The sequence below is a fragment of the Lissotriton vulgaris genome, chromosome 4_1 (genome assembly GCF_964263255.1).
Source record: "Lissotriton vulgaris chromosome 4_1, aLisVul1.2, whole genome shotgun sequence".
NCBI classification, from domain to species: Eukaryota; Metazoa; Chordata; class Amphibia; order Caudata; family Salamandridae; genus Lissotriton; species Lissotriton vulgaris.
This window is the reverse complement of record NC_141691.1, coordinates 1,384,536,203-1,384,558,061: the sequence shown is the minus strand read 5'-3', so window position 1 is coordinate 1,384,558,061 and position 21,859 is coordinate 1,384,536,203. Positions and strand designations below refer to the sequence as shown.

The 21,859-nt window shown below is 47.6% G+C and overlaps 1 protein-coding gene across 1 annotated transcript in view; it reads left to right on the top strand.

The window, feature by feature from the left end:
• ROCK1 (Rho associated coiled-coil containing protein kinase 1) overlaps nt 1-21,859 on the top strand; it is a 2,273,505-nt gene that overhangs the window by 478,521 nt on the left and 1,773,125 nt on the right. The window contains exon 4 of the mRNA XM_086965620.1: nt 10,918-11,055. Within this exon, the coding sequence (XP_086821746.1) occupies nt 10,918-11,055 (138 nt within the window). The remainder of the gene's footprint in view (nt 1-10,917; nt 11,056-21,859) is intronic.

The following is a 21,859-nucleotide window of genomic DNA, read 5'->3' as shown; positions in this document are numbered from 1 at the left end:
CCATGGCTTTCCTAGGGAATATTCCCCTTGAGGATATCTGTAGAGCAGCCACATGGTCTACCATACACACTTTCACAAAACATTGTGTAGACGTACATTCCAAACAGCAAGCTGCTGTAGGACAGGCTGTTCTTAAAACTCTTTTTCAAACTGCTGCAGCAGGCACAGGTGACCACCGCTAGAGGAGATACTGCTATACAGTCTATGCACAGATATGAATTCAGCAGCCCACATGCCTCGAACGGAATATGCTACTTACCAGTATGCATCTATTCTTGGCATGTAGGGCTGCTGACCCTCCTCCCCGGTACCTGTTACAGCTGTGCATTCTCTCTTTTGCATGGACATTTCTTACTGTACTATACTCCATCTCTGCCACAATGGCAAAATCCCCAATCTGAAGATGGAGAGGATGCCCATGCGCACTGTAGTCCAAGGGAGGAGCCACCTATCTTGTGATACTTCGAAGACTCTTCCAGGACAACAAGGTGCAATCATTCGGACCCAACACTAGGCGGCGATCTATGCACAGATATGAATGTCAGCAGCCCTACATGCCAAGAATAGATGCATACTGGTAAGTAGCATATTCCTTACGGGGGCCTGTGCACTTCGTTTTTTGGCCAGCAGGGGGAGTAAAGTGTATTAAAAAAGTATTGTTAGATTTAGAGTTAGTGAAGCCTTTACCTGCAGAAGTCCAAAGTGTGGATTGAGCCTGACTGTCTCTCAGGAGATTCTGAAGCAGCTCCCCAGCCACCACCCCCAGGCCAGCAGACCATTGGCTGTTCAGCTACCAGGCAAGTCTGAGCCCTCCTCTCACACCTGCCCAGGCCCCTTAAGGCCTTGCTGGGTGCACCCCAAATCATTATCCTCCATCTTGTTAATTGAAGCCTACCTATGCCCCAGATTGCAGTGAGCAGAGTCCAGGATGTGGTAAGGAGACAGACTAGTGCTGTCTCTTCCCAAAACAAAAGTTGTTTAAAAAACGATTTTTCCTTTCTGTGTTTACTGTCTTTGCATGTGGTTGTTACAGTTCAAAATTGCAGTTTAGTTTTGACCTGCCTGTGATTGCATATTTTATTACCTGCTTTGTGTTTTAAACTTGTGGTTTTCTCTGCCAATGATTGCTTGCATTGAACATGTTGAATTGTGGGTTTTGCAGTCCAACCTCTGTAGTTTGTCCCTCTCATTCCTTTGTGACAAATCTGTTTTCGAAATTCCCGTGCCCCCCAGGGCTAGGGTTCCCATTGGCTGAAAGGATCACCTGATAACTAGGGCTATAAAAGGCCAGGCTTAGGGTGTCTCAGACCGGGCGTCGAGGCTAAGGGCAGAGAGGACAAGGGTAGTTGCCTGTTTGAGCCTGTTAAGGGCAGAGAGGACAAGGGTAGTTGCCTGTTTGAGCCTGTTCGAGACTGACCAGGGCCAGAAATGCTGCACTTTTTCTCATTTAGCAATACCCAGCCCACACCATCCACAAACAGAGCAACACGCTCACACCAAATGTACACCACTCACAACACTATGCACAGATTCATGTACCAGCATGCACCACCAACCCAACCAAACATCATCTACACACCCTACTATCCCAACTACCACACTTATCCACCATTATCTACAAACAGTACACAACTCTATTGTATACCATTAACCTATCCACTCATCACTAACACAACACCCATCAACACCATACATAACTACATCCCATTCAGACACTCTCCCTTCTGTAATTACACCTATTAGACCACCTTTTATCCCCTACTCTACCACTCCTTCCATCATTTGACACCTACTATACTGATCCCCTAAAACAAACCTTTCTAAACACTTTTCTCTGAGTCCTCCCCTCCAAAACTCCTTTTTACTCATCCAAAAGCCTCCTCCTATTGCTAAGACCTAATAAAAAAGAAAAGAAAATCTTTCGCTCTTTTATCCCTCCACTATCCTTTTCAATCGAAATTAAGACTAACATGTTCACTTCTCAAATTCCATAATAAACTATACTAATATACTACCCAAATAACTGAATAACACATCCACTACTCAAATTACTTCATATTTTTTACTATACTAATTTTCAACAGTAATCCTATATGGGTTCCGGAGTGGCATGCTACTCGCCAGAAAAGCGCTACAACACCCATCAGGGGTAACAAGTGCTATATGAATGCAAATCTTTCTTCCCCTTTTATCCCTCCGCTATCCTTCTCACCCCAAGTAACAGTCTAATATCCACCACTGAAATTACCTCATATTTCCCCATATTAATTCACCACTAATCCCTTGTAGGCTTCCTGAATAGTGTGCGTCAACAAGCGATAAATAAATACAAACAGATGTCCTCCTCTATCCTTCTGCTATCATTCCAAATCCAAATAACTGACTAACCTATCCACCACTTAAAATGTACATGCATGTTTCACTATACTAATTCAACACTAATCCTCTGTGTCCCGGAGTAGCGTGCTGCCGCCGAAAAAGCGCTTAAACGCCTCGTCAGGGGTAGTAAGCGCTATATAAATGCAATTACAATACAATATCAGATTTGCAAGCCACATATAATTGCTGTAAAATATAAAAACTCAATAAACAGGTTCAAACAAAAAATTGGGACACTCAAGAACATGCAAACAAAAGCTATGTATACATGTGGCTGATTTGATGCAACATAGCTAAAGCACCAAATATTGACATGAGTTTTGATACACATACGTACACTATTCTGGTTCGTAAGCTAATCTAAGCTCATCTAGTGAAGTGCCATTGTGACTCCCCATACACAAACCAATTTGAGCAGTTTGGAGTATTTTGTAATCACCCCAAGGTGATCAAGATGCCGACGCAAAGGTAATGGAGGTGCCAGCATGGAGACCCTGATAATAATTAGTCGGCCCCTTAATGTGTGACAAAAGTGAAAGTGCTCCCTATCTATCTAAAAATAAAGGAAGAAAGGGAATGATTGGGCCCTCATAGATTGGTCCTAAGGATATGAGAGGATCAAGTTCTTGAGGTTAAGTTTATACATTATGTGCCTTCTAATATATCGCGACACGACAAGCCACCATTGGTTAATTTAGAAAAGAAAAGCAAGTCTGTCCGTTAGCATTATATACCATGGTTAGGGCAGCAAAAAAACGAAAAAAGAATGACCTGTAATCTTAGGGGGGCCCTTTAGTGTTTTCTGCGGTTGTTTATTTTTTGTGAGTTCAGCCCTCACCAGTGATTGTGTTTCTGCTTTTTCTGATTTGCTTTGTGATTATATCAAGTCAAGTTTCAAGTTTAAATACTTTATTCGACAACATTGTCATAAAAGCATATATCCCTAAGCTAAACAGAATAAATACTACGCTAGAATTTTAAGAACAGAATAAAATACATATTAAATATCATACATTTTATACTTTGTTGACGAATAACTCAATTTGTAAAATTTGTACATTGTAAAATCAAGTCACAGCACAAGGTCTTAGCAAGTTAAGTTTGTCATTATAGATACAGATTATATCGCACAACACATCAATGGAGCTGCATCTGTTTGTCAAGAGTTTCCCTGGGTTTCTACCAAGACCCTTTAAGGTCTTGTCGTACTAGTTTTCTATTGATCAGTTTTAAACAAAGATGTTTAGCACTGTCAAAACAGTTCTGTTTTATACAGCTGTTTCCCCTAATGTAGGGGATTGCCCGTAAGGGAGATTTTTTTAATTGTCCTTGGGTGAAAACTGTCAAACTGTTGAAGGGTATCAAGGTTTATGGGTTTAACATAAAGACGTGTTAGATTTCTTTCACCCTGAGTAAAGACAAGTAAATCAAGAAAACGAATCTGGTGATTTAGTGGTCATAGCGCTTTATTGAACCAGTTCAAAATTATTCGGTTCCCCTTCAGGCAAGAAATATATATTTTTAAGTAACTAAACCAGATGGATTCAATTCACTATATATTTACTTTTCTTCAAAATATGCTAAAAAAATGTTGGTGAGCTCCGGAGCAGAGGCCCTCATCCACTCCTTTGATCTGAAGAGAACTATCTTAATCATAGGAAAAGTGAGATAGCAATATGGAGAAGCTGAATTATGGATTCTGTGGGGGACATTATTTTGTCTTTCTTATTGAAGTTATTTCTCATTACGTTGAATGCCTCATCCAATGTAATGTTTGCAAACACATTCCACATGAAGCGGACTAAAAGATCTATTTCTGATTCAAATATTTTGTTTTCTATTACATTTATAAAATATGTGGAGTCTCTCACAAGGATTCGAAAACATAGTAAGAAAAAAACCTAAGTATTGTGATCCTTGTTTAGAAAGTGACCTATTTCCTGCAACAATAGGTTTGCCGAGGTGAGTGGGGACAGTATGTGTAGACCTGGAATCCTGACACCTTTGGTTATAAAAAAAAAAATGGGGAGGGGGTTCACATGTGAGCTTTCTGTATTTGTCCGCAAAGTTGAGATGTTTTGTTACTTTTTTTTTTTTGATTTTGTAATCTGTTTTGTTAATGATCACAATCTCTCTGCTTTTTCTGCAGGTTTGCTTGATTCAATACTAGCTAGTGCATTGATTTTTTTCAAATTCACGTCATATTCGTTTTGAGGTCTTTAGTTTTTAAAAATAATTTTTCCCAATCTTTTTACATTTTATTCTCCAATAAAAGCTTCAGTGGACTTGGAAGTGGTACTAGGCCAAAGAAGCCCCACCCCTGTGTTCTGAGGGATGGTAGTTTGATGCCACATTTGTCGGTAGCTGATGGGTCTGACAAACTCACACAATGTCTGCTTATGGTGTGCCGGGACCATTCACGACTTGAAGTCATGCAAAAAGTGTTCCTTGATGCACCCAAAGGTCATGAGAGAAAGAGAGGCCACATTTTATATCGCAGAACAAAATAATCTAGTTTGGTCTTGGGTATGGTTACCCTCTTTCAGTAGGTGTAAGGCAAAGTGGAAACACCAGTTGAGGAAGAAGCTCAAGTTGTTCCAAAGTTCCTCAATATTTAGACAAATAGTCCAACTTGGAGAAGAGGTCAAACAGTTGGAAGCTGTGGCGCCCAAGCTCAGTTTAGGTATCAGACTATAACAATATGCCAAATTGGAGCTAATGGATCATGGGTTCCAGAGACTATTTTAGACTCTGCAGTACAGGTGGCCTTTAATGAGGCCACCTGCAGATTTTTAGATCTATTATGATTTCCTTTTGTGCCCTTTCAGGTCCAATTAATGTTTGGCCCTCCAGTGGGCCACCCCCTGCAGCCACATCCTTTGTGCTGCCTAACCACATACAACGTTAGACCATTTTGCTAATGGCTGTGCTCTGTGCCTCCTTCACTATGCTTCAGGTCCCACCTCCTTGTCCTTCATACACATCTGCGCTGTATTCCCCACCCTTTTCGGCCTCCGATCCGAAGCCATCTTCACCCATAGGCTTCCAAAGAACATGCTGAACGTTCATGATTACCAAATGATGGGGGATTATGAGGGAACCCCTCCAGTTCCTCTGTCTTTGCAACAATTGTTCAAAAGAATTGATTCACAAGGGAAAGAATGTGAAGCTAGATTTGTCTGCCAGAAGAATACGTTTGTTACCTTTGGTAATGATCTTTATAGCAGATTTCTTCGTATCCACCCACCTCTCGGCGGAGTGGACATTCATGTATTAAACAAAAGTCCCAGATTAGCATTCACACACTGGCAGTGAAAGATCTGCTCTTTTAGCTCTGCTCTGCTTTGCTTTCTTTGGTGTGCAATATCTACTGATTTTACCAAAGGTGAGTAACTTTTGTTTGTGGATACCATTCCTCAATGTAGTGAAAAAAAATTGCAAACTTCCACAGCACAGAATTTTCTTATCCTCTTGCGTTGTGCAATCTTCCCTACGATAGTAGTCTATTAATATATTGTTTTAAATTACTAGTTTTGTTATAGAACCACTTTAATGGCTGCACTTACAGCTGTAGCAGAACTGCCTATTTGCCTTTGTCAGACCCTATTTTAGTACACAGGCAGGGGCTACTTGGCCTCAACCATGGAGGTGAAAGCCATTTGCCTTTAATGTCCTGGGCTCCGTCCTACTAGACCTCTGCAAATTTCTAACCCCTTCATCACTTGACTGTCATTGTCAGTGATGGTGAGGTGTCATAGACCTTTCAGGGCAGTAGGTGCTCGAGCTGAAGACTCAACAGTCACACAGCAGAGCAATAACCGATTGTTTAACCCAGTGCTTTACATTCAGGAATAAAAATATCTTAATGCACACTATAACCAGACACTACACACACTAAACTGTCAACATGCAATTTAGTGTCATGAACTCTGGGGATGATTGGGCCCCTACCTACTACCTTCTTCCCCTGTGTCCTTTGTAGTTCACTCTGTTCCCTCTCAGTAGTAAACATGATAGCGGTATTCAAGCTCTGGTGCAGATTCTCCCCTTTTTATATCACTGTGCACTTGGTCTCTAACAGTTGAAAAAGTCTGATTTCACCGAGTGTGACTGGTCTGTAGTACTTCCTCAGGCAGGTGACTGCCTGTTTCCTCAATGTGTGATCCTTTGTTGCACTTCTAAAAGGGCAAGTGAACTGTGACTCCAGCGAGGCTCTCCCTGGGCACCTGAACATCGGTCTCTTCAGCTAGGTAGGAGTAGGCAAAAGGCGGTCTTGTGAGCAGGTGCAGTTGGCAGATGTCTGAGCAATGTAGAAACAGATGGGTTTGTGCTGTTTTTGTTGTGCTCTTACATAGGACTGATCATGTTGCAGCTACACAGACCAACTTCAGAGGCAACAAGTCTTCTCACAGGCTCCTCTTCTTTGGATGTGTCGCACTGCTGCACAAGGCCAAGCTGCAATTGTTATCCTGGCCTTGTCACTGCTTGTCAGCTACAATTACTTTATGGTCACAACAGCAGATCCAAAATCTGCGTTTCCAGTAGTTCACGCCTGGAGCTATGAATTGAAGAGTTTGCTACTCGCTTAAAATGTGGGCATGCAAAGCTTTCCTCATTCTTACCCTGCCAGCACTGGGATTTCACTGGACCGGTCTCTTCCTTGACAGTCACTCGTCCTCTGGGATGTTGGCATGCTCCTTCCCTTTCTCAACAGGCAGGCTGGCGCTTATGTACTTCAGGTCAGAAACACAGTTTGTTCCAGTAGGGGATAGACTTATGTGATATCTCTTCACATCTGGAAAGTTGCCTCTTAGGCAGTCATCAGCTCTGTGCAACCAAACTTCTCTGCGGAGCACTACATTCCTTGGTCTTAGAGAACTTGGAACTGAACACAAAATGTGTTAATAGGCCCCTCATTGATGCACCCAAAGCAGACAGGAGATGTGGATTAGGGGTCTGCACTTTCAGAACTAGGGCAATTCTCTTTTCAAGTGTCGTTTTCAGAGGCACAAAGGGTAGAGCTTTCAGCACCTAGCTGTCAAAGACCACACCGAAGAGTGAACATTGAAAAGTCAGAAGACTTGCTGAACAGAAAGGGGTCCTTTCATCTTGAACAACAGACTGCAGTATCACCCTACACCCGCCACCATCTAAAAGATGGCCATGCTGCATGATGATTAATCAGCAGCTCCTCTTAGCAAAAGTCCTAATTGAATTTCTAATTAAAAAATTTCTCGTCTTTTTTACTTTAGTTTCTGGGTCTCCTACCTCCAGCTTCAGAAATGTCAGGAGTACACGTCCACTGTCTGGGAAATCCACTTCACCTCCTTCTTGTGCAAAAGGCCCGACGTCTCCATTTCTTTGGCTTACTCGTAAACCTAAAGCATTTACCATGTAGGCCACATATGCACATGCACAACATACAGTTGGGATGTCAATAAATAGAAGTGAAACTTTACTTGAGTGTGCCAGTAGACCTTCACTCCAGTGATGCAGATAAAAAATATGGTCACAATTATGGTTTCAGAGAACACAGTACGCTGCTTCCACTGCTCTGTGTACTAAACCGATGATGGGAACAGTAGTCCAAAGTCTGTTCAATTTAGAAACATTTCCAAGTCGCAGGGCAGGCCCAGTGCCTCAGTCATGTGAAAGAACAGGCCTAGGCCTCTGCATGCACACTAGGTTAGTGTAAGACTTGGGCCCAAAAAGAATCAATATCCAACCAGTGCACCAGATATCACAGTTGGGCACTTAAGGCAGGGTTACACAACTGTACACCACGCAGGGGACATTCCCATCATATCGACTATGGTATTGTATCCTGTAAACTTCATTGTCATGAGGAGCATCCTTTTTGTAAAAACGGTGAAAATAGAAGACCTGAGGATATTGAAAGATCGCATTTTAAGCACCCTGAAGGTGTCCGTAATTTGTGGCAACGCATATGTTACGTACACCGTGGCTCCACATTTAAATAGATTTGTTTTTATTCAACCAGCTTGATTGTATTTCAAAGGAGGCATGTAATTGTTGTATAGGAGGAGGAAGAGGACTTGTGAAGAGCAAACATTGTGTCTTCTTTTTAGGTCGAAGTCTACCAGACAGCACTACATCTTGGGGACATTCGGAAAGCTTCCATAGGAATGCATTCCGCCCATTGCTTACCCTTGGCTTTGTGGTTTGTAATTCACATGTGTTTGCTCTATATTTGCTGGTTATATTTGAATTAGGCTGTCCAGGTTGAGTTCACTCCTTCCTTTGCCCAAACCCTATTCACTGCATTCTTCCACGAGTACTGGATTTCCGTAAACAGGCCTTTAAATCTTGTTCTCATATTGTCACGTTTGCTGTGCATTCAAAGGCAAAGGTCAAATTTCAGGCTCTGTCTTCGGAGGGAGCTTGGTGTTTACTTTTCTTTTTTTGACTTCAAAGTGCAAGGATTTATGTGACAGTTAAGCTGGCTACTAGGGTTGTGCTTGAGGAAGGCTGTACGATCTTATGTTTTTTTCTAGCACACAACAACATTTAAATGTTTCTAAATGAACTCTGCTGATTTTTTCAGAATATCAGATTTAGAAGAGCAAAAACTAAGCACATTGTTTGGTAATTCTGATGTGGTGGAAACAAATATTTTAATATGATCAAAACTAACCAATATACTATGTGATGCTAATTTCGACACATTATTTGTGCGCTGTGTAGTTTTTCAGTAAAACTGTATGTCTTTGCAAATGTAATGGTAATTGCAATTGAAAATATGTTGTCTGTAATGGTAGTGCAGTACTACACCATGCATGCCCTACACTACCCCACTCCGCTCTAATCTGCACCACCCCGCACTACTTCATTCCATGCTATTTCACACTGTCACTTCAGTCTACTCCGCGCCACTTTACTCAAAATCGATTAACTCTGCGCCACTTTATTCAAAACCGATAAACTCTGCGCCAATCGACTCTACACCAGTTTACGCCACTTCACTCTAGGCCACTCTACTCCTCTCTAAGACTCAACAATATTCACTCTCACGCTCTACTCCCTTCAACTTTATTCCACTCTGTCGCTCTACTCCACTCTATGCCGCTCTACTCCACTCTATGCCACTATTCAACACTACTTCACTCTGTTACGCTCTACGCAACTCCTTCTATGCCACTCTACTCCACTTTATTTTAGGACACACTATTCCACTCTGTGCCACTCCACTCTGACACACTATGCCATTCAGCTCATTAAAACTACTCCACTCTGCCATTTTACTCTCCTACACTACTTGATTCTATGCCACTCATCTCTAAGACAATTTAGTTTGCTCTACTCAACTATGTAACACTACTCCACTTTGTGCAACACCATCTACTCCATTCCATTCCACTCTACACCACACCACTCTACTCCACTCTATGCCACTACTCTATTCCACACCTTCCACTCTACTCCATCCCACACCCTTCCACACTGACACTATTCTCCCACCACGACACTCCACTTCACACCACTCTGCGCCACTCAACTCGGTACCACTTCATGCCACTCAACTCGGTACCACTTCATGCCACTCAACTCGGTACCACTTCATGCCACTCAACTCTTCACCACTCCATAGCACTCTGCGATACTTCACTCAAAACTGCCCTCCTTTACCCCATTAACTTTTAACCATGCTGAGCAGCAGCCATGCTGGTGTACATGGTTAAAACTTTGGCAACGCAAATAACTCTTGCATAGGCGAGACCTAGTGCTTTGCTTGTTGAGATTCTTAGCAAATTAACATTGTGCAGATTCAAGTGGATTGAGGCATGGGTAATGCGATGAACTTGTGTGTGTGATTTGTGGAACTGCGGTCATGTGAATGGACTTGGATGTTCAGGAGGCAATTTGAATCATGGCTCCCTCCCATTTTTTAACTTTTTTTGTTCATTTTCTTTGAGTGATGAGAATAATAATGCAATGTTTATGAGCTATACAGTGTGCATAGTTTGGCTGATTCCACAGCCCCTTGATATCAAAGTATTAAGCAGTATGATGTAGAGTTCACATCTCGCAGGAACTCTGAGGATACATACTCTCCTATTCCATCTGATAGTCCATGTGCCAGGGTATTCTGGACAGATTTCTCCCACCATCTCCCCAGCCCTTAATAACTTTGGTAGGTTTCCCATATTTACAAATAATTTCATAAGCACCCTCTTCACCTATAAATTACTACAGCTAACGTGTATGTAAGCTGTTAAAAAGCATACAAGAACCGTGCAAGAGCATTGTTTTCATTCCGTCATATATACCAACTTGTCTTTTCTCTGCCATAGATGAGTTGCTTCTATTATTGTGATTAATAGTTCGCTATTGCCCAATTCTGTGGTAACTCTATTTATTCAGATCGATGGGGGCGGGGGAGTGATCCTGTGATCTTGTGATCTTCAGATTAGATGTTTCTTTGCAGCACATGTATTCAAATATTGCATTGGTTTACATGACATTTTGACAACAATTTTGGTAAAGTTAAAGTAAATGCTCCTCTTACTTTTCCCAAAGGTCAGACATAAAGCAACTAAAAAAGTGTATGCTATGAAACTTCTGAGCAAATTGGAGATGATAAAACGATCAGATTCAGCATTTTTCTGGGAAGAAAGGGACATCATGGCCTTTGCAAATAGCCCATGGGTTGTTCAGGTACTGTAATACATTTATTTGCATGTATTGATAAAGAATTGTAAGAATTGCTTTACAAGTTTCCTCCTGTGATGGATAATTATTTGAAAACAAGCAGTAGCCACATCTATAGAATGTATAAACCTGTGTCTTGTAGGAAGGAAATGGGGGCTTATTGTATGATAGTTGCATTTTCTTTGTATTTTAGCTGATCTTCAGTTACTTGTCAAATTTGTATTACTTATTTATGCGTTGCAAGAAGATTGCTGTGCTAATTTCTGATAATTTTACTGTTTGAAGTACATTTTTAAATATAAGGTAAACCGCAACAATTGGATTGGTAGGTACAGAATATTCCATCAACTCAGCTGGGTTGTCTGTGCAGTGGTGTAAGTTCTTAGTCTGGATTTCTTGAAGAGATATATTTATTAAGTATCTGTCTGTTCTCAAACGTTCTGTTGTATAAAATAACAATACTTTAAGTGTGCTTTGTGTCGGTTGCTTATCGTTAGTTTTCTTTTTTTTTGTCAGTCTTATTTGCTTGCTTCTTATTCAGTAGCTTTTTCTCTTGTATTTGACCCTAGCCTGGAGCACAACTTCTTCACCACCCATTTGATTCAATGATTTGTATTTTTCAACTGCTTACAAAATTAGATCTCCTTTTTAGGTCTCGCCTATGCAGCGCACAATCGCTGCTTTGGATACCTTTTGGAATCGCTCCAGGCTTTTCTTCAAACTCGTGCATGTTTTGCACTGTTTGCTATTGGTACTTGTGCATGTTTGGCATTTCCGTTGAGGTAGCGAGCAGCCGCGTCATCTGTTTGTAATTATCGCGCTCGTGCTTTTGAAAAAGATTTTGCTGCTGCTCCCTCCCGCAAGGGAAATGCTGTACTAGTCTTGCCCCCGTTTGAAACCTTATCTGTATGCTTCGTCCCTTTAACTCCCTCTTTCTCTGTTTATTTATCGTGAGAAGTCTCTTCCTCTACCCCCTTCTTCCCTTTCACTTTCTGCCCCTCTCGTGCCGCAGTTCTCCATGTGAAGCAGGGAGTTGCTCACGGTTGTATATACTACTTGGAGGCTTCAGGCACACGTCTGCAACGTCTGGACCAGGACTCCACAGCGCTCCTCTGTCCCTGCCATCAGTACCTCCTCCAGCACTAGACCCCCACAAGGCTCTGCCAAAGCATCTCCGTCCTGCTCCCGATTGTCTAATTGTATTGCACTGAAGTTGCAGAAGTGGGACGTTGGGTAAGGGAGGGTCTGGTGTTGGCACGCTTTGCCCCCTGGGGGCTGTAGTTTACTGTATGATGGTACCTAACAGCAAACCTTTCTGGTGGACTACATCTTCCAGGAAGAGAGCGCAACCAAGCTCTCTGGCTGTGTGGTGCTGTATCACAATGCGAATGACTCTTCACGTGCTTGAGGATCAGCTTGTGTTTTTTTGTAATTACATTTGTACATCTACATTTGCGATCGCTGTTTTTTAAAAATACATTACTGCGTTTTTTAGCCGATACTGAGGCTCAAACACTGATCTCCATCTCCCGGGTCCACAGCTTGCAGGGAGGTCACAGTGGAAAAGAGCTGACTGATTGGCTGTGCCCTCTCTCCCTGCCTCCTATCCCTCCCCCCACACAATATTTGTTTTCACCAGTGTTCATTATCCTGAAAAATCATAAAATGGCAGACAAAATTTCAGCCAGACAGTGATGTCATCTGTCAGACATGGTAGGGTGAAAATACCTTCAAGGGATTTTACTACTATTGGATTTTTAGCAAAATTTCGAACAACAATTAGCGGCCTTACAAACTTGGTACCGATAGTGCAAAACTGCAATAACAAATAATTTGATCAATATTAATAAGCCACCATAGGTGATCTAAATGAGAATGAGAGCAAAAGAGGGTGTATATGAAAAATGTGTGTTCGAGGCATGTGGGCTGCTGAATTCATATCTGTGCATAGATCGCCGCCTAGTGTTGGGTCCGGATGATTGCACATTGTTGTCCTGGAAGAGTCTTCGAAGTATCACGAGATAGGTGGCTCCTCCCCTGGACTACAGTGCGCATGGGCATCGCCTCCATCCCCAGATTGTTTTTTTCCGCCATTGGGTTCGGATGTGTTTCGGTTCCCTCTGTCGGAATCGATAGTTGTTAACTTTTCTAACTTGAGACCAAAAGGTCTTTAGGCTGGGCGTCGGTATCGTTCTTCGTTCGGGTTTAACTTCTTTTCAGCTCCGAACTCTTGCTGCCCTTCCGCGTGCTGTCGGCGCGGACGGGCCTACACGACGCTCCAGACATGGAACGAACTCCGTTTAAGAGGTGCCCAGTGTGCACCTCCAAGTATTCACACCTCGACGTGCACCCAGTGTGCAACAAATGTCTTTCAAGTTTCGGACTCTAGCCCGGCGTCGGAGGAAGAAAACTACGACGCGGGAGACGAGGAGTTTGATGAAGTCGTCGGTGAGGTAGGGGACGACGATGGGGCCATTGCCACCGTGGAGGATAGCTCAGAGGAGGAGCATCCTCAACCTGACTCAGGGGTCAACCCCAACTATACGGCCCAGGTCGAGGGATCGCCTTCGGGCCTTACCCAAGACCTTACTAATCGTCCCACGGCCTCGCCTACGGGCCCGGCCACGGACATTTCAGATGTGCCTCTCCCGTTGAAGAAAACGAAAGTGAAACCATCGGGGTCCACACCACCGGTTTCGAAACCGAAAGTGAAAGTAGCACTGGTGGGACAGAAGGCCCCAGAGGCCTCAGCGTCCACGAAATTCAAAATGGCCGACAGCAAGAGCCGCGCCAAGATGGCCGACCCGAAGAACCCGGTGTCGAAGCCGAAGGCGAAGACGACCGACGCGGCCGCGTCGGCGCCGAAGGTGGTCGAGGTCGATGACCCGAAGAAGGCTCCAAAGAAGCGTCAGGACGGCGCCGAAGCACAGGCTGCGTCGACTCCGGCCGTCAAGGCCAAGGATGGTGATGTGTCGACTCCGAAGACCGTGCCTTCTGCCGACCCAAGACCGGACTCGGGGAAATCGCTCGAGCCGGTCCAGCCGTCACCGGCCTTAACGAAAAAGGTCTTGGAGTCCCTGCAGCGGATTCGAAAGGACGCCGTGGCTCCCGAACCGAAGGATGTGGTGCCGAAGCATACTCCGAAGCCGGCAAAGGGGCAAACGCCTATCCGCTTCACGCTGCCGCCGAAGACGACGCCGAAGGCTTTCGCTCCGAAGCACGGGGCCGGGGTGCCTTTGAAGGTGGTGTCGACGCCCAAGGCGTCATCGGTGGGGCCGAAGCCTCGGCTACAGCCACTCGCTGATGAGGAGCGTCGAGAGGTGGTTATCGACGCCAACACCGGGAAGCTCTCTCTCCTCAAAAGGAAGATCACCACGGAGCCGGTGTTGGAGCATTATCGTATTCCACTCAAAAACAAGAAGGACTCTGCGGGTACTTCTGCCCCTATAGAGCCAGCATCTCCACATAATTTGGAACTTTCGCCAACGCATTCTAACGCTGGAGAAGGTGACGGAGATGAAGAGGACGAGTACAACTACCCAGCCTACTCGGATCCAGAGGAGGTACATGAACCCTGGTCTGCCGGAGGCGACCCTGAGGACCCCCAGTCCGGTCATGAACCGCAGCTTTTTGCAGCAAAGACTTCTCCAACAGAGGACTCTGCAGCCTTCAACGCTTTGATTGAGAGAGCTGCAGCTAATCATGATGTCGACCTACATTCAGATCCTGTGGATGTCGATTTTTTGTTTGACACTTTCTCAGTGGCTGAAAAGTCAGTCAAGACATTGCCTATGCTTAAGGGAGTGCTGAAGCACGCGCCTGAGGTTTTCAGGGAGCCCACTCGGGCGCGAGTCATCAATCCTCGCATTGACAAAAAATACAAGGCAGCGCCCTCGGATCCAACCTACATCAAGGGACACTTGCCGCTGGACTCTTTGGTGGTATCCAACGCACGTAAGCGGGCGAACTTGCAAACCACGGGTGACGCTCCTCCCCCAGACAAAGAGTCAAAAATATTTGAAGCCTCAGGGAAACGAATTTCTGCGCAGGCAGCTAATATTTGGCGCATTTCAAACACGCAGGCCCTACTTGCACGCTACGATAGGGCACATTACGACACCCTAGAAACACTTCTGCAGCACTTGCCTGATCAGTACAAGGAGGCAGGTGAAATGCTCATTCAGGAGGGGAAGCTGATCACCAACGCTTCCATCAAATGTGCGCTGGACGTGGCCGATACCGCCTCCAGGGCAATCAATACTAGCGTGTTGCTGAGGAGGCATGCTTGGCTGAGAATATCAGGCTTCAAACCTGATATACAAACAACCATCTTAAACCAGACAGTCAATCCTGACCACCTGTTTGGCCCCGAGGTGGATGCGACACTTGAAAAAATGACAAAGACACGGACACTGCTAAGTCTATGGGGGCCCTCCAGTCTCAGCAGTTTCGGGGTGGTTCCTTTCGCCGCTCCAATAACAGAGGCACCTCAAGGGGTCAGGCATCGCAATCCACACAGTACTATAAGAGCAACACCCAAACCTCATACACCAACAAAGGTAGAGGTGGTTACAGGGGCAACAACGTTAAAGGCAGGGGACGTGGAAACAACAGCTCCAGGTCCTCCTCCACCAACAAACAGTGACGCCTTGTCACTGCCCCCCGACCACACAACACCGGTCGGGGGGAGACTCCAGCAGTTCCTGCCCGCGTGGACATCCATCACCACGGACAGGTGGGTCAAATCTCTTATCCAGTACGGTTACTGTCTAGAACTCACTTCCACTCCACCAAACATACCTCCAAGAAACCGTCCTATGTCCGGCGAGCACTTGCACTTGTTGCAGCAGGAAGTCCAAGTCATGCTGCAAAAAGGGGCAATAGAGCTCGTTCCACTCCCGGAAAGAGGAACAGGAGTTTACTCTCTTTACTTCCTGATCCCCAAAAAGGACGGATCCCTCAGGCCCATCCTGGACCTCAGGCCCATCCTGGACCTCAGGCCCCTCAACTGGTACATTCTATCGGAGCACTTCCATATGCTCACGTTGCAGCAGGTCCTCCCTCTGCTTCAACAGGGGGACTTCCTGGCTACGCTGGATCTCAAGGATGCATACTTTCATATCCCCCTGCATCCTTCCCACAGGAAGTATCTCAGAGTCACGATTCAGGACCAGCACTACCAATTCAGGGTTCTGCCTTTCGGGGTCACCACAGCGCCAAGAGTCTTTACAAAGTGTCTGGCGACTGTGGCAGCACATCTACGACGCCAGAACGTCCACGTCTACCCCTATCTGGACGACTGGCTCATTCAGGCAAAGTCAGAACAGCAGTGCGCCGACCACGTGTCCCGCACCATTCATCTCCTGCACGATCTGGGATTCTCGCTGAACTATCCAAAATCCCATCTCCAACCCGCCCATATACGGCAGTATCTGGGCGCGACAATAAACACTCTGACAGCCACTGCGCAGCCAAACTCAGTGAGAATCGCCAGTATCCAAACGCTGATCCAACGATTCAGACCTCAGCACTCGCTTCCAGCGAAGGTGTTCATGCAGTTGATAGGCATGATGGCCTCCTGCATCTCCATCGTCCCGCACGCAAGACTACATATGCGTCCGCTTCAGGAGTGCCTGGCACGTCAGTGGACTCAGGCTCATGGGCAACTGACAGACCTAGTGTTGGTGAGCGGTCGGGCGTACAACTCTCTGCATTGGTGGAATCCACAAAACCTTTGCAAAGGCCGACCGTTCCAGGAGCCTGTGCCACAGATTATCCTGACAACGGACGCTTCTCTCCAAGGATGGGGAGCGCATGTACTCATTACACGGTGCAGGGACTATGGACACTACAGCAGAGGAAGATGCACATCAACGTTTTGGAAGTGATGGCAATCTTCATGGCCTTGAAGGCATTCAAAGTACATCTGTGCAACAAGGTCGTGTTGATCCGGACGGACAACATGACGGCCATGTACTACATTCAGAAACAGGGGGGCACACACTCTCCGCAGCTGTCTCATCTGGCTCAGAGCATGTGGAAGTGGGCCATTCAGAGGAACATCTTCCTCATGGCGGAGCATCTCCCGGGCAAAGACAACCAGATGGCGGACCTGCTCAGCAGGCACAGCCACCAAATGCACGAGTGGGAGATACATCCATCAGTACTCCAACCGTACTTCCAAAAGTGGGGTCATCCAGAGATAGACCTGTTCGCCACAAAGGAGAACGCAAAATGCCAAAGCTTCGCCGCCAGGTTCCCACACCCGCAATCGCAGGGCAATGCGATGCGGATGAACTGGTCAGGCAGATTTGCGTACGCTTTTCCCCCAGCACCTCTGATACCGCTGGTGGCACGCAAACTCGGGCAGCACTCGATGACTCTCATCCTGGTTGCTCCAACGTGGGCTCGCCAACCATGGTACACCACGTTTCTGGAACTCTCCGTGGTACCGCATCAAAGGCTTCATCTCACTCCCAGCCTTCTGACGCAGAGCCATGGCGACATTCAGCACCCAGATCCGCAACAGCTCAACCTGGCGATCTGGCTCCTGAAGTCCTAGAGTTTGGCTACCTCAATCTTCCCCCCGATTGCATGGACATCATTCGGGAGGCAAGGAAGCCCACTACTCGAGGTTGTTATGCGGCTAAATGGAAGCGGTTCGTCATTTATTGTGCAAACCACAACATTGACCCGCTGGATGCTTCCATTCAGAACATCATTTGTTACCTGTTCCACCTGTACCAATGCAATTTGGCGTATTCTTCCATCCGCATTCACTTGTCTGCAATGGCAGCATACCTCCAGAATAGGCAGCACCTATCACTTTTTAGGTTTAAAGTATTTTATTGAAGCAGGGTGGGGTAGGACACAAAGGGACAGGGAACAGGTGAACCACAAGATCCGCGCACCAATGCGCATCATACAGCCAATACAACAATGCAGTTACAATTTTGCAAGAGGCTCCATCCGACTCGGGAGCATAGCTTTCGCACCTGTGGGCACGGACAGACAACGAGGGGAGGGGGGGGGGGGAGAAAGGGAGGGGAGGGGCGGGATGGGGGGAGGAGAGAAAATCAGGAGGGAGGGGACAAGAGAGAGAACGAATGAAAAAAAAAGGGGGGGGGGAAAGAAAAAAAGGGGGGGGAAGGGAAGGGAAGAGAGGAAAAGAAAAAAAAGGGGGGGGGGGTGAAGGGAGGAGAAGCAACCCCGCTCCAAAAACCTACCTAACCAAACTGAACCCCCAACTACCATACCCCAACCCACCCCCTGTACTGTGCCAGCATCTACAGTCTCCACTACTGTGAAGTCTCCATGAATCTCTACTATACAATACCGACCCCACCCAATCAAGCAGGCGGGTTCGGCGGCGGCGTCAGCCTCAACAACCGAAGATATCTAGGGCAGGTGATCTCTCGAAACTCGGAACATAACAGGCTGTGAAAGGGCTCCCACAATTCCTCAAAGGTATCAGTATCCCCCAGGGCTACTAAGGACATCTTCTCCATTCCAAGAACGTGCCATAATCTGTGCAGCCAACCAACTACAGAGGGAAGTGTTGTAGTGCGCCAGTGTATGAGAATATTCTGCACCGCTGATCCCAGCGCAATTGCGATCTGTCTACCCCTCTTAGACCTAAGGGGATACATCAACCCATTCGGCAACCCCAACAGGACATAGGCCGGGAATCTAGGCAGTTCTATCCCAAAGCATTTGTCCACCTCGCTCAGGACCTCTTCCCAGTAAGGAGCCAGCAGGGGGCAATCCCATAGTATGTGTGTTAGTGTACCAGTGTTGCCACAGTTGCGCCAGCACGTCCCTGGTATCGCCCTATCCATCTCGTGCAGTTTCTCCGGAGTGCGGTACCAGTAGGTCGAGATTTTAGTAAAGGTCTCTGTAAGACCCGTGTGGTAGGCCGAGTGGCGCGCGCGGTAGGAGATGTGGTCCCATTCTTTATGACTCAGCTCGCGCCCGAGCTCTCGCTCCCATCGTTCCCGACCGGGGTTGTGAATGTGAAATGAGGGGGGCTGCAGCATTTTATACAGGTCTGAGATCAGTTTGGCGTCCGACGTGCGAGTAATTAACCAACGCTCATACTCCGTGATTTCCCGGTGTGCCGCGTCGCGCACTTGGGGTTGTAATGCCCAGTGGCGCGCCTGCATGTATCGCATGCGCTCCGTTTCGGGGAGGCCATAATCCCTCCTCAAGTCCTGGAAGGAGACAACTCCTTCAGGGGAGTACAAGTGGTACAGAGTGCAGCAGCGGGCCACCCGCCAGCGCTCATAGGCACCCTGTTCCATCCCCGGGCCGAAGTCCGGGTTGCCAATGAGCGGCGTAAAGGGAGAGGGGAAGGTGGTAAGCTCGCATCTGGCAGCCACCGAGTCCCACGTCTGGAGCGGTACCCGCGTTACCAAAGACGCGTAAAGATTGGGGGGCCGATGGGCTCACCTCAAGAATGGCACTTCCTGCAGCGTCCTACCCGCCACCGCCTGATCCTGGAACAACCAGTGTTTATCAGACTCCCACCGGCTCCATTCCACGAGATATCGGAGCTGAGCGGCCTGAAAATATTTCCGCAAGTCCGGTATCCCCAGCCCTCCGGATTCCGGTGATAGCATAGCGATGCCCCTCTTGATCCTCGGCCTGCGGCCCTGCCACACGAACCGTGCAATGGCAGTCTGAGTCTCCGCAAGCCACCCCGCAGGGGGATGGAGCGGTAACGCTCTGAAGAGGTAAAGCACCTGAGGCAGGAGGGTCATCTTCACCGCGGCCACCCTACCCAGTAGCGACAGCGTGCCCTTATCCCACCGGCCCAGCTCCTCCCTGAATTTCGTGCCTAGAGCTGCGTAATTGGCCGTGACCATCTCCGGGAGGGAGGGCGCCAACAGGATCCCCAAGTACGGGATCCGGTCCTTGGACCAGCTCAGAGGGTAAAGCCTCTGCAGTTCCACTCTAGTGGCAGCAGTAAGCGAGATGTCTAGGGCGGCTGACTTACCCAGGTTCACCTTGAAGCCCGCCACGTCAGCGAATAAGTTCAGTTCCTCCACACAGGCCGGCAGCGATCTCCGCGGGTCATCCAGCGTCAGAATGACATCGTCCGCGTACAGGCTAATCGCATGACGAAACCCACCCATCTGGACGCCGATAATGTCAGGGTTCTGCCTAACCCTCTGGGCAAATGGCTCCATGTACAAGGCAAAGAGCAAAGGGGAGAGCGGGCACCCCTGTCTCGTGCCCCGCTCAATGGGGAAGGGTCGAGAGCTGCCGCCGTTCACCCGGACCACCGCAGATGGGAACCGGTAACAATTGAAGATCAGATGACGGAACTTCTCCCCTATCCCAAATTTGCTCAGGACTTTCTCAAGGTAGGGCCAGTGCACCCTGTCAAAAGCCTTCTCCGCGTCTATGGACAGGAGCATCCTCTCTCCAGGGATCCTGGAAGCCTTCTCGAGAATGTGTGTCACCCTTTTCGTATTATCTACCGTTTGCCTACCGGGCACGAAGCCCGCTTGGTCCGAGTCAACCATGCCGGGGAGGTGCAACGCCAGGCGTGCAGCTAAGATACTGGTGAACACCTTCAAATCAGTGTTCAGCAGCGAAATGGGACGATAGGACCCGCAGGCGGTCCTGTCCTTGCCCGGCTTAGGGATCACTGAGACCGTGGCCTGGAGAAATTCGGAGGGGATGGCTCCCGGTTCTGCGAAGGAGTTAAAGAGGCGAGTCAGCAGAGGCGCCAGTTCCCGACAGAAGGTTTTGTAAAACAGCGGGATGAAGCCATCCGGTCCCGGGGCCTTGCCCAGTTTGAGCCGGGATATCGCCGTGACCACCTCCTCGATACGTATGTCACGCTCCAGATACTGAGCCTGATCCTGTGTCAGCGACGGGAGCGGGACCGAGTCCAGATAGTCCCCCTCAGCCTGGGCCGAAGGGGGCTCCCCGGAGTAGAGGTCCGCATAAAAGCCGCGGAAGACGTCCGCTATGTGCTCATCGGTCGTGACTCTGCCTCCGGCCGGGTCCAGTAGTTCCTTCACTCGGTGCTGCTGGTGCTGCACCCTGAGTTTGTTAGCCAGGAGCCGCCCACACCGATCGCCCCCTGTGTAATATTTGTGCTTCAGGCGGAGCACCGCGTACTCCGCCCGATCTGTGTCAAGGGCCGCCAGGAGCTTCCGCGCCGCCTTCAGCTGCCTCCACACCCTGGGGGCCCCTGTCCTGTGATGAACCTGCTCCAGCTCCCTCACCTGCCGGGTAAGCTCATCTCTCTTGAGTTGTCGGTCCCTATTCTCGGCAGCGGAAATCGCGATAAATTCGCCTCTGAGCACGGCCTTTAGGGCTGCCCACTGTGTCGCGCGGGAAGTATCCCCATTATCGTTCACGGTCTGAAAAGCCAAAATGGCCGCCCTGATCTGATCCACCACCGACCGCCTATGCAAAAGCGTGTCTCGGAGCCTCCAGACCCCCCTCGGCCGAGCCACCGGCGGAAGAGTGAAAACGCCCTCCACCGGAGCGTGGTCAGAAAGAGAGAGGACCCCCATGTCCGCATTCGAAGCCAAAAGAAGCAGTGGGCCCGACACTAGGAGATGGTCTAAGCGCGCATAAGATCTATGGACGTGTGAGAAGTAAGAGTATGCGCGGGTGGTGGGGTGGAGGCGGCGCCACACGTCATGCAGGTCCAGCTCCTCAAGTCGAGTTCGAATCGAGCCCGAAAGCTCACCCAACTGATGGCGCCGCTGCACAGACCTATCCAGCGCCGCGTCGAAAACCAGGTTCAAATCACCCCCCAACACTATGTGCCTATCAGAGGTGGATGCAA